General features: G+C 46.4%; 1 protein-coding gene and 1 long non-coding RNA gene across 6 annotated transcripts; both read right to left on the reverse strand.

Moving 5' to 3' along the window:
* Positions 1-1,385: 1,385 nt before the first annotated feature.
* Positions 1,386-12,350, reverse strand: PHETA2 (PH domain containing endocytic trafficking adaptor 2). Of its 4 annotated transcripts, XM_019489531.2 has the most exons (3): positions 12,161-12,350; positions 7,490-7,775; positions 1,386-6,371 (listed from the first exon to the last, which is right to left on the reverse strand). In XM_019489531.2, exons 2-3 carry the CDS (start codon positions 7,504-7,506, stop codon positions 5,549-5,551), a joined length of 840 nt encoding a protein of 279 aa, XP_019345076.1. In that variant the 5' UTR covers positions 7,507-7,775; positions 12,161-12,350; the 3' UTR covers positions 1,386-5,548. The 4 variants fall into 4 exon arrangements, with proteins under 4 accessions (XP_019345076.1, XP_019345080.1, XP_019345081.1 ...); XM_019489535.2 differs by lacking the exon at positions 7,490-7,775 and having other exon boundaries at positions 12,180-12,350; XM_019489536.2 differs by lacking the exon at positions 7,490-7,775 and having other exon boundaries at positions 12,176-12,350.
* Positions 12,351-15,197: 2,847 nt separating this feature from the next.
* On the reverse strand, positions 15,198-17,991 carry LOC132250122 (uncharacterized). Of its 2 annotated transcripts, none has more exons than XR_009461696.1 (2): positions 17,903-17,991; positions 15,198-17,092 (listed from the first exon to the last, which is right to left on the reverse strand). It is a non-coding gene; the product is annotated as an uncharacterized LOC132250122 (long non-coding RNA). The 2 variants fall into 2 exon arrangements; XR_009461695.1 differs by having other exon boundaries at positions 17,872-17,954.
* Between the last annotated feature and the right edge of the window lie 201 nt (positions 17,992-18,192).

Consider the following 18,192-nt stretch of genomic DNA (forward strand, 5'->3'; position numbering starts at 1 on the left):
ATGACCCCTGGGGCTGGCAGATGCCATCCAGTAGCCACCGGGGGGGGCCCACTAGGGTCAATGACCCCTGGATTGGGCAAACCTGAAAACTGGGGAGTCACCAAAGTCTGCTAAGGACAGATAAAAAAAAGCAGTGAAAAGTGACCCTCAGGGGCGCCCTCTTGATCTCCAACTTGACCAGACCTGTCTAGCCAGAAGGACCAGCCGGCGACCCCCTTCTGGAAGATAGCACCACGCTGAAAGAAGCCTCGACTGGCCATTGATGGCAAACTCCACCGCTTGTAGGATAGGTATACCTGACTACTGTGTGTGTGTGTGTGTGTGTGTGTGTGGGGGGGGGGGGAACCAGCCCCAAGGTTTATGATTTAACTCATTACAGTGTTTCAATCTGCCTAATAAACCAGAATTTTAAGGATCCCGAGTTGGACATTTGTAGCCAACATCACGCTGTAAAAAATGGCTGTCCAGCTATGAAAAGAGCCAGCCTGCCACAAAGTTAGTGCTTGAAAATGTGCAGCCTCTGCATAGCTTGTTTCTATCCAGTTTTCATATGAACCAGGTGGCAAAGCCTTGAGGTGCTAGCCCTGCCCTGCCCGACTGCAGACTGGTAGGGCTACGTGCCTCTCTCTCCAGTGCCTGGTCTCAGCCCGTTCTACACACCGTCACGAGCATTTCACCTCCACTGTGCTATGACACAGAGCCCCAAACATTACAGACACTTGGATCGACTTTCTACCACCTCTGCTCCCAGGAGGGCTGTGCTCTTGCCAACCTGCTCTGAGCTGACTCTGAGGATGCCCCCTCACTGCAGCTCTGTTGATCTCCATCGCTGGTGTGTTTGAGGGCCAGAGGGGGACATGAGAGTGAGTTCCCCCAGCATAACTTCACTACCTCATTTCTAGGATTGGGACATACAGAGCAGAGAGGGTAGCTGAGCTATCCTTGAAAGCAGTGCCCATGGGAGTGCTGCAAAAGGTGGCATATTCCTGCCCTGAGTCCCCAGCACCCCCCGTTTGAAATCAAAGCAGGTTCAGAACATGGAAGAATCAAGCACAAGCATTTCACAAATCTGGTTAAAAGATACTGAGAAACATTGTATTACAAATTTGGCTCCTGTGATCCCTTCATTCAGCTCGTTTAAATCCTTCTTCATTGTCAGGTTACTGTACAAAAAGCTGAACAAAAAATTGTAGCAGTCGGTACTACATTATTGTTATTATAAACAGTGCGCTTATGTTTTGAAAGCAGCATGAAGTTAAGCCAGGGAAAACTGATGCTGAATGTCTGCAAAAGATCATCAATGACAAGAACTGTTAGATTGCGTCCAGCAAGGCATTCACAATTTGAAACATCTCTCTTATTCAATTTACATCAACACACAGGAGTTACAAACTCAAAAAGATTTATTCAGCAACACTAGCTAAAAATACAAATGTTAACTTAATGAAACACAAAATATATACTGGCTCTGTATGTAAAATAAAGGCACATGCAAAATTGTCTTTTAAAAAGGGGAACACAGTATCTACTTACATATAAAAGTACTTCAAAACAACAAAGGAGTGATACTTCAAATTACGCTTAGTGTTCTTTGTTATTTGTATAGATTTTAGGAGCAAATTAGGTGCTGGTGAAAGTTACCAGAGTAAGAGTATTGGAGACCAAATTCCTAGATCCAGACAGCAGCAGTAACATAAGCTTCACACACAACCACCACCACCACCACCACCATTTCCTTTCACTTCCTTTGAAAATGTAGTGAGAGAACTTATCAACTGTTATTTATATCTTTGGTCTCTGCTAAAAAAGCCAACTGCAGTGTTACTGGACTTGTGTGTGAGAGAAAGATAGCAACAGCTATTTTGGAAATGGTTTGCAAGCCAAAGCTCAAGTGAGTCCAACAAAGGACTATCACATGACTGTCTTCTAGTTACACGCACCCCAAACCTAGATTCAAACCAAGTGGTAAACAGCATAGTGGTTTAAAAAAAATGCCAAGTGCAAAACAGTAGAACTATAGATTGAACCTGTTCTGAAAAGAGTACAATGCCTTCTGTGATTAGGTTTGTAGGATCAGATCCTTTTTCTGTCAGAGTTCATGAAAGAAATAAAAATACGTACCAGAACATCTCTTTCTCTTCAGAATGTCACATTTCTAAATCAAGCATTTTCCTCACTTGTGTGACAGTTATTTATACTGTCCCAAAGAAAGATGGCAAAAGGTGTTAGCTACAATGTCTTTGAAGTGGTAGTGATTCAAATGTGAAGTATTCAATCCCCTTTTAACAGGAATTCTGTTCGGTGCTGGACTGCAATTTTCATCTTAGAATAATGAAAAAAGGCAGTCCTGAATGACATGGAGAAGTAAGTCTTGCTAAAAGCAATCCCCCTCTGTTTGCTGTAGGGGAAATGCTGTGGCAGGCAGTGAAAACCATTTAACTTCCTTACCTGGGCCTGCAAGTACAAAGGCAGCTCCATTAACCAAATGAACACACAATATCAAGGAACAGAAATCCTGCCTGTCAGCCCTGGGGGCAGGCACCTCAAGGGCACTGATACACAGATGAGCAGGCCTGATACATTCCATCCAACAGAAGACACATGCACAGGCATTAGCTAATTGATCCCATGTCTAATAGAGCCACAACCCTTGGTCAGTCAGCAGACAGAACTGACTACACTAATTACAAAGACCCAACTGTGATTTTTTTAGTTGCCAATATCTTGTGTCAAAATAGATGGGATAGATGAAAGTCCCCCCAAAAGTGGAGCTAAAGTCATCTGCACTCTGAAATGTAACAGAAGCACAGTACAGACTCATACAGCAGGTGCTACTACCATTCAAGCTTTCGGTTTCTCTCCAAAATGTGTTTTTGGCTTCGCCCTCTCTCCCTGAAATGTGCTCCCGCCACAAATACCTCAACAGAAAATAAAATCTGATGATTCATTAATTGACAATACCAAATAAAAATGCCTGGGATAGGAGATCCAGTACAGATAAAGAGTACCAGCCAGAGATTACTATTAAGAAACAGAAGTGCAACAGTTAGCTAGAGATGTACAGATCATGTTTTTCACAGTTCAAGGTCCCTTCATTTGATTGTCCGAAGTGGTTTCTTTTAGGATCCAGGTTCCTCTAGTATATTCTTACACTGTATGAAGGTATGCTATTGCTACATCCCTCAGGGGAAAGGCTTTTCAAAGGTGAATGTAAAGTCCACAGATGTTGGATGCCTAGCTCCTCCCACTTATGCCTTTGAAAACCTCCCTGGCATACTAGCAAGCACAAGGCAAAAGGAGAGTTCCTTTAGCCACCAAGAAATGCACCAGTAGCCTATTAATGCTCAACGTGGAGTGGCTCATTTCTCTTATAGCAGGATTGTACACGTCACAAAAAACTGTATTTTAAAATTGTTTGGGTGGCAAGTGACAGAGGTCTGTGCAATGTAATTTCCTGCTATGAGAAGCAATTCCTAGCAAGCACACAGAAGAAAAGAGTAGGCAAAAGTGATAAGTGCTGCCTCTGCTCTGCACTGAATACCTTTGCATTGAGTCCCTGGGCTACTTGGACTCCTGGCCCATGTACCTTTATTCCCCAGAAACCCAGCTATCCTTTTAACAACAGCTCGTGGCCAAGCAGGCAATTTCAACACTATAGGCTTGATCCAGCAATGTGTTCCTCCACTTCTAAGTTGGAGAAACACCATGAAGATCAGCAGCTGGAGGGAAGAATGGGGAAGAAAGACTCAGAAATTTAACTTTTGCATTAGCAGAAGTTAAAACTGTTACTGAAAGAGCAGCCTGGGATTGTGGGGGCAGGGAGCAGTACAAAACCCATGTTCACACCTTCAGCCCCTCTCTGTTATGCTCCACTCCTACCACATGCAGTTACCCATGTTCTTCCTCGAGGGATCTTTCTGCATTTTTGCAGAGGGTAGTTCAGGGTGGGCACCCCTGTTGTGCACATCTGGCAACCAAGACAGAGCTCTATATCCAAAGGGCCCAATGAAAAAGCAGCTCTGGACAATGTCTTCAAGCAACAGTTAGCACGTACCATATATAGTCTTTCCACAATCAATATGCTGTAGTGAGGCAGACAAATTATGCCTTTGGGAGGTAGCTACACATTATCTACCCCATTTGTCAGAAGGGGAAACTCAAGCTCAGACCAATTAGTTGACAGAGAAGGCCACAGAGTTAGAGCCTGGATTGGAATCTGGGACTTTCTGACTCCCCACCTTTGGCTGAGTCTAGATCATGCTGTCCTTATGGAAGACTTGTTGTCCCGCTTATGCTCAGTTTGGAAACGGCATGAGTTTGTGGAGTCTCCATAATGCAGTTAGAACTGGAGGGGGGACTGGTGGGCTTAGCAAGGAAGAGTTTCTAATATACATGAAAACCAGGGTGATCTACTCACCCATCACCCTGGTCCTCACCCCACCCCCATATCCATGAACACAAAGGCACCTAAAATACATGCACCAATATGCACATTGCAGAACTTGCACCAAAGCAGGCAGTGATACACATATCCCAGCCTCCTTCACCCTGGCAAGAAGCTACTTTCCCATACCCAATTATTCCTCCTGTGACTCCCATGTGCTGTGCGCCCCCATGCCTGATGCAACCAAAACACCCAGAATCCTTAGGTGGCCACTTGAATTTCCTTTCTTTCTTCACCCAGCCTCACACAATATAGTGCATTATGGAGTAGATTTTATAGGAACCCAGGCCTAGTTTTGAAGGGTAGGAGTCCTAGGTTCATAAATCTGAGCCTCATCAATTCAGAGAAATCCAAGCATTAAGCATCCAGCCAGCCACCAGACTGGAATAAAGCACCATCAGGAAATACAGTGAACCACAGTCCCTGGACCAACCAAAGCCATAGGGTCCCAAATCTGCTTGCACCTAGGCTAGCGAGCAGAGGCACAACCAGAAAACATCAGGCACAGCAAAGGGCTCAGTTTGGCCACTCTGTGTGACATGTTGTTAGTCTGCTACCAATCATGTGGCACTTCAGAAGAGTGTTGCTAAAGCTGACTTTAAAAACTAGCAGGGAATTGATTCTTCCTCCCTCAAACCTAAGCAAAATTTCAGTCCCAAAAATCACAGCAAAGGGATTAATTAGAAAAATTAGACAATAAAACATGCCATTCCACCCATTACCCTAGGCTGATAGAGAAGAAAAAACAAGCACTTGAATGGAAGTAGGGTGATGCCTGTTTTGTGCAGCCAAGTCTAGTCACTCCTCCTCTCACAGCTTGCAGACCAGATTCAGTCTCTAGTGTCCCTGCCATTTCACACAGGCCCACTGCAGAATACCTCAGGGAAATAAGGATGCCCAGGTAAATAAAGTGAAAAAACAAGGTCTCAGGATTATCCACACTTCTCCTACATTGCCTGTGTGTGTGTCCACTCTCTCTTGCTCTCCAGGCAGGAAGGAGGAAAATCCATGTTTCTTAGTTTCTTGGATGGAAGAGGTGTGACCAACTGCAGCAAAACTTCCGTCCAAATCAGCTTGCCTCTTTGTCCTTTCTCTTTCCCATGTTCACAGTTCTCCACTTTTCTTGCTCTCCAGCCACTCCCTTCTCACCTCCGCAATCTCCTGACCATACCAGTGGTGCAGTTTGGAAAAGCAAGCTGTCTCTGGAGACACAGGGCTTTCCTGCAGAGTCAAAGAGAGGCCAGAGGTGGGTGCTATGTACAGACTGCCACCTGCTGAGCGCCGGCGTGGAGGCAGGGGCGGAGGCTTTGAAAACCCTCCATCCTGGTCACAGCAAGAGGCTCCTGCAGGGGTGCAACTGCTGCCCCAAGTGGAGTAGCCATTCTCCAAGATGGGAGGCTTTTCCTGGACAGGTGGCAAAGCAGGATTGGACAGATGCCTTTTCCTACCCGATGACAATTTCCTTGGTGATTTGTGGCAAGCAGCCAAACTTTTACGAGCATCCTCCAGCTGCCTCTCCAGCTCCTTCACCACCAGCCGCATGTAGTCAAAGCTGGCCCGGGAAAGCGCCTTCACCCAGGCCTCCATGGCAACGTGGCAGTCAGCGACCAGCACGTAGGCTTTGGCACCTGCATCTTCAAAGTGTATGGCAAAGGCAAACTCCTCAGCGGATTCACACAATTCCACAGTGCAGCCCTCCAGCACAACCAGCCCCAGGGGCTCCCGGCTGTCTCGGTCCTCAAAATAAAACAGCAGGTTGCCCTTGAGGATGAACCAGCGACGGTGATAGGAGGTCGTGTGATGGTGGTGATGGTGGTGCCTTTCAACACGCTTGCGTAGGAAGCCAGCATGGTCTGCTGGAGAATCGCACGTGGCATAGTGCACCACGCTGCGCTCATTCAGCTTCATCTTCTTGGCAAGCTTCTCCCTGAGGGACAATAAGAAGAACACAAGTGAGTCAGTTCTAGGTCTTGTTGCCAGCCCTGGGTACTTTCAAGGGGCCTGGGACAAGCTACAAAAGTGTAGCTAAAGCAGAAGGCCTCAAAACCTGTTTCTGTGTTGCAGACATTACAATTAGCCTGGACAGCAAAGTAATCTGCCTGTTCAACTAACTGGTTAACTTATGTTTTATCAGCTTTAAAGATATACTGGCAGCACACGTGTTAATTAAATACCCATTTCTCCCTCTCCCCCACTTACAGGAGCATCTGGCTTGGGTGGTAATAATACCCTGCCTGCTGGAGAGAATGGAAGGTCATTGGGAAAGGTATAGGCAGACAAAGTTCTTTGGGTAAATCTGATATCTTTTATTAGACCAACTAAAATAGTTGGAAAAAAAGTTCTTTGCAAGCTTTCAGGCACAAACACCCTTCTTCAAGCATAAGGAGACTCTGCTGCTGTTATGAGTTCTCCAAGGTAGAAAAGCTGAAGTGTGGGAAGGGTAATCATTAAGGGAATTGTAACTGTACCTTAATTCTGTGTCTAAACTTGCAAAAGAGGTCCTGATCACAGACCAGCTATAATCTTGTCTCTCTGAAGGCCAAATTGTCCTGAGTATATGGTAACAGTTTCATTTTCAAAAATCGCACTTTGGAACAGACCAAATATCCTATTTGAGATAGCCACCACTGTTAAGTAAGGCATAAAATCCCCACATTGCCTTTCCTGGAGCAGTACCATGCAGAAAAACTTTACCCTAACTCTAGCAACTTCTCAGCTTGAGGCGTACTGCAAAATGTTTACCCTAACAACTCATTCCAGAGACTGGGCCACTGAAGTCGATGGAGCTACATGAATTTACCCAGCTGAGGGTCTAGCCTCTTAATCTGAAGAACAACTGATCTTCTTTTGACTTTTGCTAACTATGTACCAGTACTTCAGTAATATCCTACAGCAGTGAGTTCCTCTGGTTAATGGTGTCACAAAAGATGTGCTGTCTGTGCTTAACCCTTCTGCCCTCCATGTCCAACCAGAAGGAAGCCACCAAAAGCAGGGCAACAAAAATCAGGGCAGCTTGGAAGTGAAATGCAATGTTGAATCACTCACCTGTACATTTCCAGCATGAAATCAACAGGATTGAGCTGGGCAGAGACTCCACACTGATAACAGGGCCAAACACATCTCCACAAGGCCTACCCTGAACCACACTGTCAACAGCCGTGTAGCAGAACTTGGTGGAGAGCACGACTTGGACTCTTAGGCTTGGTCTACTCAACACAGTGAACGTTTGCCAATGTAGAAGAAAAAGAATCACACCCCTTTTCTGACATCAGTAGTGTAGAGATGTGGCCAGGCACCCAGGGAAAAGTAGAAGTGGTGATTCCGGTTTCCACTGCAATAGTAAATGCACAGCTACCAGCAAGCAGCCATTTTTTCACTACTGCATGTTTGTTATTGCAACCCCCTTCTGCTGCTATGTGTAGCACCTTTGCCGATACATTTCTGCCACCAAAGCTATGATGGCAGTAGCAATCCCATAATATACGCGTACCATCAGTCACTTGAGCGGAAGGGGAGCACCACCATGCATAGGAACACTGAACCTGACTCTCAACTCAGCCCCTGCATTGCATGATACAGCCATCTCCAGGTACCTAATAGAAGTATGAACTGTATATGCAATTCCAACAGGGGGGAACTGCATTATAAATCAATACATCATGCCATCCAAACAGTATCCTTCCTCATTCTTAAGTGGTACTCCACTGCCAACCAGGCACCAATACCCCCTTCTCCAGGCAGGACATAGGGTAATCCTCTTCCCACTTAGTTCCATTAACTAGTGTAGAGTAAGAGAGTCAAGTCCTGGGTGTTTGTAAGCAAGCAGTCAACACATGAAATGCAGGGGTCATAGGAACACATACATTAGCACATAAGCCTATATGAGTTCCCATTTCTCAAGTGTCCTGAAGTCCTTTAGGCAGACAAGGTTCTTTGGGTGAATCTGTTATCTTTTATTAGACCAACTAAATAGTTGGAGAACAATTTTTAAGCAAGCTTTCGGGTTCAAAAACCTTTCGTCAGGCTAAGGAAGTTTCAGCAGTTGATGTGTAGTCTTCCTGGATGGAATGAAAAATAAAGCAGCCAGAGGCTGTGCTAGTATGCATATTCTCCAACTATTTAGTTGGTCTAATAAAAGATATCAGATTCACCCAAAGAACCTTGTAGCCATGTTGGTCTAAGTACATAGGCAGACAATCTACTCCCCTGAAGTCCTTTATTTGCTCACAGTAACATCTAGCACAAGGGTGGCCAACCTGATACATGTGTTCCCCAAGTGGCACACAGCAAATTGGGGATGAGATAGGAAGTACAGCCGTAGATAGGGCAGGGAGCAGAAAGTGGAGTAGCGGATCAAACAGGGGGCACAAGACAAGAAGGAGAAAGCAGAGCAGGCAAGGGAAGAGGATCAGAGTGGCATCTGGGGAGGTACAGCTCATTTGTGGCATGCTTGCCCAAAAGACTGGCCTCCACTGAAGTAGCACTGAGAACACCAAGGATAAGATTTTCCTTTCACCACCATCATTTACACAATTCTCCCAGATTTGGTGTGAGAAGCCTCCTAAGGGGTTAATGCTACCCCTTGCTCTTCCTCACAATACATAGGCCAGAACCCCTAGCATTCTTTCCAGCTCTTTCACAAGTCCACACTGCTAACCATTAAAAGGAGCCTGCTGCTGACTGCAGGAGGCTGTGCCATGACAGAAACACTGGGAATTGCAAGGGCTTTGTAAATGGCCTGGCAACTTTTTGAATGCTATGCACACCACAACAGCAACTTCCCTTGTAGCATAAAGGATGCTGTTACCTCTGAGTGGCTGGCAGTAGTGACTAATTTTAATAGCCCATGGCTCTGAATGTTGTTGAGAAGGTTCACAGAAAGGGAGCATCTACTGTGGCAATAGTCTCCCACAGCAAAAATAAAAATCTAGAAGAGATATGATTCCCACGCAGGAAGGGAGACATAAAGCCAATATACAAAGTAAATACCTTGGGTCACAGCCTCAGCTAATGCAACCCATCATAACCCCACTGAAGCCCATAGAACTGTTGGGCTTAAACTCATCCAAGCCCTACTAATCAACTGGGGTTGCCAGAATACAAGTAGTCAACTTTACTGGGATTGCCAGAATATAAGCAGATGGTTACCAAAGACTAAGCACGTTAACGTGACTCTTCACCGCTTCACAGTTTGTCTAGAGCTGTTACGCAGGAGTTACTTCCCTCAACCAGCCGTTCTGGGAAGCTTCCTGGGTTGCGCTGTTGTTCCAAGTCCAAAGGCTTCATCCTTCTTTAGACATCCATGCAGATATCTCCCTCAGAAATCCATGCAAATGGTTCAGATGGCAAACAGCGAACACTGACTTTACTTACTTACTATTTAACCCTTTAGTGATGTCACTATTATCAATGCTAGCCAAGCTTGTTACATAATATTTTGGCTCATAGATCCTAAAAATACAATAGCATATCCTTGCACCTTGAGAATATTTTCCTGTTATTTTCCCATCCCCAAATTAATTTCTACCAAAAATTACCACATTATCATTTTATTTTAAGGTTCTATTGTTCCATTGTTTTAAATGTTCCATGTTCCCTGGCATTTTACTGCAGTTAACTTTACGCCACAATCACTGCCAATTTTGGGTCATCTTGAAAAGACTTCTGGGAGTTTGGTCAACTTGACATGACCAGATTTGATTTTCCTTGCAACACGAGCTACTCCAGCTTTACAGCAGCTGTGGATCTGGCCTGCCAGTTCCATGTGGAACGACATCAGTGTCAGTGAAGTTGCACAGGTTTTCTGATGGCACAATGACAATCAGAATACACGTCAAACCTGATTTAACAGTAGATGTCCGTGACAATGTACATCTCCTTGACTTCAAGGATTTAGCCTTCTGGCAGGAGGTCTGTTGCCAACCAAATTAAATCCACAACAGATCGAGGGAAGTGATTCTTCCCCTCTATTAAGTACTGGTGAGACCACATCTGGAGCACTGCGGCCAGTTTTGGGTCCCCCACTATAGAAAGGATGTGGACAAGTTGGAGAGAGTCCAATGAAGAGCAATGAAAATGGTTCAGGGGCTGGGCCACATGACTTATGAGGACAGGCTGAGAGAAGTGGGCTTATTTAGTCTGCAGAAGAGAAGACTGAGGGGGGGATTTGATAGCAGCCTTCAACTACCTGAAGGGGGGTTCCAAAGAGGATGGAGCTAGATTGTTCCCAGTGGTGGCAGATGACAAAACAAGGAGCCATGGTGTCAAGTTGCAGCAAGGGAAGTTTAAGTTAGATATTAGGAAAAACTCTCATGAGGAGGGTAGTAAAACACTGGAACAGGTTACCCAGAGAGGTGGTGGAATCTCCATCCTTGCACATTTTTAAGACCCGGACAGGCAAAGCCTTGGCTGGGTAAAATAGTTGGGGCTGGTCCTGCTTTGAGCAGGGGTTAGACTAGATGGCCTCCTGAGGTCCCTTCCAGCCTTCATTTTCTGTGATTCTAGGATTCTGCTCCTGTGTGGCCCGAGTGCTTCCAACCCAAATTTTCTATGACTACAAACTTAAGATACTATAGAAAGAAAGTAAAAATCAGAGTTTGGCCTGAAAGAGCTGCAAACAATACATGCTATTTGTTCCAGGGCAAAGACACTGATCGGCTTTGAACAGGACTGTTTCAGAGCCAGCTACATAGGCCGTCTGAGGTAAGCTCATTCCAAATATTTTAAAACAATTCAGGTAACAAGCCAAATGCCTAACAAACACATTATACACATTGTGACCTGCTCAGATACTATGGTTAAAGGAGCTACAGGAGTACCCAAGGCAGGATTTAGAATTAGTACCCAAACAGGGTAGCATTTGTGACAGCTAAGCCACTCACACATTCCAGTTACCTTAGAACCTGTCAGCTCTTGCGACCCAGCTATTAAAACAACCTTAAAAGCACCAGTACTTGTGGGGTTCATTTGGCAGAACCAGTGCCCCCTGCCCCAAAAAGAGTGCCTTCACCTTTCTCATTCCAAAAGGACCCAGCACGGGCTCTCCCGCCCTTGTGACTGAAAGGACAAATCAGCGCCTGCAGCCCCAGTGCTCAGGAACATTCCTACCACAACAATGAAGGTGGGGAGCTCACAGCAGGCTCATGCTGGGCCCTACAGTGAGGGAGCCGTCTTTCAGCAGCAAACTAGCACAAGCTTTGACAGTAACCTTGCAACCACAAGCCAGTGCGTTCACCCTGAGCTGCCAACATCCTGGGTGTGCCTTAAAACAAGCTGACCCACACACTTGGGGGTGGGCATCAGAGTTTCTTGCTGCTCCCCACAGCCCCCCGTGCCCAGGCTGCTACATTCCTGCTTCCTTGGCACTCTCTTAGCTGCCTCTGGGAAGCCACTTGCAAACCAGGCTTGCCCCGTCACCAAGTGATCACCACCCGCCAGCTGCTGTTGACGCCAGAGAGCCAGGAGCAGCCTCTTGCTGACAGCGCCCGGCAGAAGCGAGCTCGCGGAACCCGGAGCTACAGAGCAGATTGTGACGTCACAAACGGAGTATTGTGACATCAGGGGGAGACCCCAGAGCCCAGCTCCCCAGTGGTTTCAGTGCTGCTGAAGTGAACTCTAGTCCTCCCCGGCCCGGGCCTCCCCCCACGCCCGCCAGCCGCGCACAGCAGAAGCCCGGCCTGGCCTGGCCTGGCCTGGCCCGCCCCGGGGTGTCCGTACCGCGCTAGCTCCGACCCACCGGGAGCCCGCCCGGGGCAGCCAGCGCGCTCATCCTTGCCCGCCTCCGGCTGCTTCTTCGCAGGGCGCCCAAGTGCCTGAGCGGACCGGGCTGCCCTTACTGAGCAAAACCACCTCTACTTCTTGCACTCCCACGCGGCGGCGGCAGCGGCGGGACGTGGCTGCCTTTAACCCCGCCCCGCCCCAAGCCCCCGCTCCCGCCCCGCCCCGCTCACTCCAGCGCCAGCCAGCGCCAGTTCCTGCCTGGTGCTGCCAGAGGTACGCAGAGACTAGGCTTGCGTGCCTGTATAGCTAAGGCATGCGTCACGTGTGTGTGTACAGATGCATACGTGTGTATGTGCGTGTATACATGCATCCGTATATACAGCAGCTTTATCAAGTCCTCGTGCAACTTTAAACTTTAATAACTTTGATGCACACAGGACAGAAGCAAACCTTAAACGGCGATTGCGGAGGGTAAGGATCGCGAATGCAATTCGTGAAATCACTCAGCAGCGCCCAGAAAATGTTTTCTATGAGCTGGAAAATCAGATTGAACGATGTATCACGAAGGATACAGTTATGCTAAAAAATGTGATCTGTATGGTGTTAAAACGTAATGAATTATGCTTCTCATCGCTGTTTACAGTTTGCTTCTATCATGTGTACATCCAAAGTTATTAAGGTTTAAATTTGCACAAGGACTTTACAAACACCTTGTAGGTGTGTGTGTATATACATGCACACATGTATATGTGTGTGCATATATGCATGTGTGTGTGTGTGTGTACAGACAAGGTTCTTTGGAAAATCTTTGATTAGACCAACTCAAATAGTTGGAAAAATTCTTTTCAGCAAGCTTTCGGGTTTAAATACCCTTCATCAGGCTGAGGAAGCATATGCAGTTGGTGTGTGCTCTTCCTGGATACATGCATACACGTATCCGTGTATACATGCATATGTGTATATATGTGAGTATACATGCATACATATATATGTGTGTGTACATGCATGCATGTATGTACATAAATCCATATGTGCATGTCTGTATACACACATGTGTATAAGTATACATATGCATATATGTATACATACATACATAAAATACAAGCTTTCCTGGGCTGAAGCTCACTTACTCAGATGCATTAGAGTTTGTACAGGGCCCAGTAGGCAGCAAGTGTGAGGAGATAAGCAGATAAGAACACCTCAGGCTCTAGGTGGGAGAAAAAAAGGGCAGGTTCAGGCTCTCCCTGTCAGGCCACTCCCCCACCCCCATTTCCCAGCAAATCTGCCAGGAAGTCAGAGCTGTAATAAATGAATTTGTTTTTGAAATGGAGTGCCACTCCGTTCACAGAAGTTACAAAGGGGTTCCTCAAGTCTGACAAGGGGTGCCTTCAGTTTAAAAAGGTTGAGAACCACTGGTCTATAAGGTAGAGCTCCACCCTGCCTTCTACTTGACTTCAGACTATCATGGCTAACTTTGTCTCTCTGTAGTGTGTCAGGAGCAGCAAAAGGCCTTTACCTCCTAGCTTGCTAAGGCAGGCAGTTGTGCCCAGACCATGCAAAGCCAGGGATCCACCTGGCAAGGGAAACACCATGTATCTGGGTCCATGAAGGCAGTTTTCCTTAAGCGTTCCCAGAGATAACTATTCTGCCATGGTTTAGTACCCGCTGAGGTGTTGGGGCTTAAAGCCCACTTTATGGAAATGGGAGGTTCCTCCCTAGCTTGCTTCTGTGGCCATATGGCTGAGGGCAGGAGAAACCCAAGCTGCTGGGCTTGGGCCTGCATGTAGGATGCCCGCCAAAAGACGTTGGAAATATCTGAAGCCCCTGGTGGGGGTGGGGGATGTTTGCCAGTTGTAGGGCCGCTTATGGTTCTGGACAGACTCATGGATTTGAACTTGATTTGGCTTGGAACACAAAAAAATTCTGTAAAAAAAAAAAAATCCTGCAGTTTAACTCTTCCACACTCCAAGGCCTCCTGGGCCTCGGTCTTGCATATAGGATGCCTGTCACGAGCTTTTCCTCTAGCTTGCTCCTTCTGCTTTTTGGCTAGGGGCAAGCAAGACTAGGGAGCATCTGAACTCTAAGGCCTCCAGGCTTGGGGCTTGTATGTAGGATGCCTTACCCTCACGTCCTAGTTTCACAGCTGGGGTGTGGGGTGGGGAATGGGTGCCTCAAAGCAGGAAGGGCCTGCACTCCAACTCTTCTCAGCTGTTGCAGCAACCTACAGGGTCCTGAGAGAAACTCTGACTTACAAGCATTTCTCTAGCTCCTTCCAAGGGTAGACCTCAAAAGAAATGGAAGGAAATCCAAATGGCAAATATCAGTGTTAAACCTTACAAGCCTTTTGCAAGATAAGTAAATACTATTGTTCCCATTTTAAAGGTGGGTAACCTGAGGCAACCAAGGGAAAATTGATTTCTTTTTCTAATCCAGGTAGGGCTGTTTCTATTTTCCAAAATAACTCTAAAGACTGTGAAATATGATGACTTGACAGAGCTGGAGACTAAAGTCCTGTCTTTATCTGCAGAACAGGTATGACAAAGATAACAGCAGTACAAGCCTCCCATATTTCCCACTAACACATCTAACAAGGAGTGGCCAGCTTTAGGCAGGAAGTCTTACAATTCTTGATCTGCCTCTTTTCTTCTGAGACTCCAAACAAACTGAAACTTTGCCTGATAGCCAACAATCCCATGTGTCTACACACTGGGAGGCACAGCACCTTGTAGCTCTCCTGTAGCGCATAATAATTACATGCTCAATATTTTTCTTCCCTATACTAACATCATTATTATTTTACAAATTTTAATTATTGTTTGGCTTTTACATGCTACTCTGATAAGTGCCCTAGAAATATACCACAGAGGGAACAACCTGATAATATTGTATTGATGGGGGAATAGGGTAAGTCCTGTCACAGGCCAGCTGGGCACTGTGAGTGTATCAGTTCTATCATAGGCCAACTGGACACTGCAAGGGTATCAGCCACTGGGCTGTTTGGTTCAGTTTTGGATTGAGGAGGCAAAGTTGGGAGTGAAGTACAGGCAAATTTATTATAGTTTACACACACAACAGTTAACAGAAAGATAAATGCGATAAGCAGATAATGCAGTATTAAAGAGCTAATAGTAAATAATAACAACAGATAATAACAGATAGATGGATCAATTCTGTCGCAGGCCAACTGGGCACTGCAAGGGTATCAGCCACCTGGCTGTTCAAAACAACAGATAGACAGACATGGGTTGGCAACTTATCGATAGTCCCTCAATGCCAGATACGCGTCAAATGATTCCAGCAAAGTCAGGCGTCCCCGATCAATGCTGTTGGAGGGATTACCAGGGAAGCTCCCTTGATCAGGATCCGATCCTCACTCACACCGGGAGTTCAGAGTCCGGGTTTAGAACAGAAATGACCATTCTGTTCCCTCCTTTCTGCTGGTCACTTGATGCATGCACTTTTTATACCCAGTCTTATGCTAATCTGTTGGCTTTAGAGCCACTCACAATCTTGCCCTATAGCTGTTACCCTATGGGATTGAAAGGTGTTAAAAATTATCATAAAAGGTACTACCCAGACCCAGGTTTATCCAATAAGCAAATTACAATGCAGCACCGTTAGGTTTGAAATTGACATTGTTCCGCCTAAGCTCAACCCCTTTTAGGTTTCTCTGAATATGCTTCCTTGTGTTTTCCTGGAATGTGTTGGGTGTGCCAGGCGGTTGGATCCAGTTTTTATCGTCAAGGCTGAACCCTGAGCAAAAACAGTTAGGTCAGCTAATCTTGCAGCTACAGCTTTGCCTATGGGGCCCAGTCAGTTACACAAACAGTTAATTTATCATTTTGGTTAAACTTATGACAGACAAGTTACATTTGCAGGTTACGAACTTTCAAGCTTTATAGTAGCTAATATTACCTGTTTAAGCAAAATACCAAATGCCTCCAAGAAGCACATATTTATTGCTTATTAATCCCTCTGGTTCTGGCCATCACAAGTCCCCAAAGAAATTGTGGGATTTTCTATTCTTGGGAATACAGGCCAGAACCACAAAATGGCTAATACGTCATATATATGTCATATGCTATGCATCCACCAACAGCAGGTAAGCAGCTCTCTTTTGTGCCAACAGTACAGTCCCATTATTTCCCTGTGCTCCAGCTGCCTGATTTATCCTCTTGCCTGTAACTTTTGAACATATGATCTTCAGAGCAGGGACTGACTTGTTTATACATATGTAGGGTATGAATGCCATTACTGCAGTACAGGAACATCTCATGCTCTGGAAGGAAGTTATCCTCCCAGAACTGCTATGAGTTAAGGGTGTGCTTTTATCTCTGATTTACAGACAAAGAATTGAGGCCCAGGGAAGCCAAGTAATTTGACCAACACTGAACGGACCAGGGAATTGAATGCAGGTCTCTGGCTAGCCTAGCACCATAACCACTGGACCATTCTCTTTAAGTCTATACACTGGCTAATACAGTGATTTTCAATTACAGAGTGCCCTGACATCCTTTCAAGGGTGCTGGAGCATGCTGCACAATGTAAGCAGTGCTGGGGGTGTGAATATGATTCATGAAACAAACCAAGAGATTTCAAACAGGAATCTGAACCACAATGTTGGAACCGTTCTGACCTGCACCCCCCACTTTGAATCCTGTTGTACCCATAGTTAAAACCAACTGCCTGGCAGCAGCAGCAGCAGTATTTCTAGTCAGGTAGTGCTGAGGGAGTCAATTGACTTCATGGCTCATTATCATCTATCTGCTCCTTTCTCAGCTCTTCATTCCATAGGAGTTAATCACCCTCTTCTTTTTAATAGGCTTGATGTTCCACTCCTCAAGTGGGTCTTTGTTCTGCCATTCTGCTGCCTCTTCGCTGTTCCTGGTAAGGAAGCTCCAATTTCACAGCCCTGCAGATGGTTTGGAACTTAGTCCAATAAAGTTAGTTATTTTTGCTTCCATCTTAAAATCATCCAGCCCTCAGCCCCAGCCTGTCAGTAAAGCTTCTAGTTTATTTTTAAATGGAGAAACACATGTGCTGTGTTATATGGGAAGATGCACCTTACCCTTTGATCCACTCCGCCCCCATCAGAATCCTAGATCTGCTGGTGCTTCAAGTGTCCCCTTGTTGCAAAGGCGACTAACAGTATACAGGGCTGCATTAGCAGAAGGGTTGCCAGCAATTGAGGGAAGTGATTATTCCCCTCTATTCAGCATTGGTGAGGTCACATCTGGAGTGCTGTGTCCAGTTTTGGGCCCCCCACTACAGAAAGGATGTGGGCAAATTGGAGGGAGTCCAGTGGAGGGCAACGAAAATGGTTTGGGGGTAGGGGACATGACTTGTGAGAAGAGGCTGATGGAACTGGGTTTATTTAATCTGGAGAAGAGAAGACTAAAAGGGGATTAATAGCAGCATTCAACCACCTGGAGGTAAGGTAACCACCTTTTCCAAACTGGAAGGCAGGACATGGAACGGAAAACCCGGATCCCCGCATGACACAGCAAAACTGGGACAAATGCTGTCCTGGAGTCATGTAGCCCAGGACTGGGATGTTCCCATTTCGGGACTGTCCCACCCCATTAGGGATGGGTGGGTGGTCACCCTACCTGAAGGGGGCTCCAAAGACTGCTCTCAGTGGTGGCAGATGTCAGGACAAGGAGCAAGCAAGGGGGGGTTACTTTAGATAAAAGGAAACACTTTCTCACTGGCTGGTGGTAGAGGAGGGGAGCAGGTTACCCAGAGCAGTGGTGGACTCTCCAGCCCTGGAGGTGTTTTCAAGCTGGGGTCAGACGAAGCCTTGGCTGGGATGAGGCAGCTGGGGCTGGTCCTGCTCGGAGCAGGGTTGGACCGTGGCCTCCCGAGGTCCCTGCCGACCCCCATCGCCCCTTTTGTGGCCTCTCTGGGGGCTGCGCCACAGCTGAGCGGCTCTAGCACTCCTCCACAGGCGGAGACCGGAGGGAAACTTGGAGCTGGGGGCCTCGAGGCTGCCCAGGTCGCGAAGCACCGCCTGGAGCAAGGGGCAGGGC

Source organism: Alligator mississippiensis, chromosome 4, assembly GCF_030867095.1.
Source record: "Alligator mississippiensis isolate rAllMis1 chromosome 4, rAllMis1, whole genome shotgun sequence".
Taxonomy (NCBI): domain Eukaryota; kingdom Metazoa; phylum Chordata; order Crocodylia; family Alligatoridae; genus Alligator; species Alligator mississippiensis.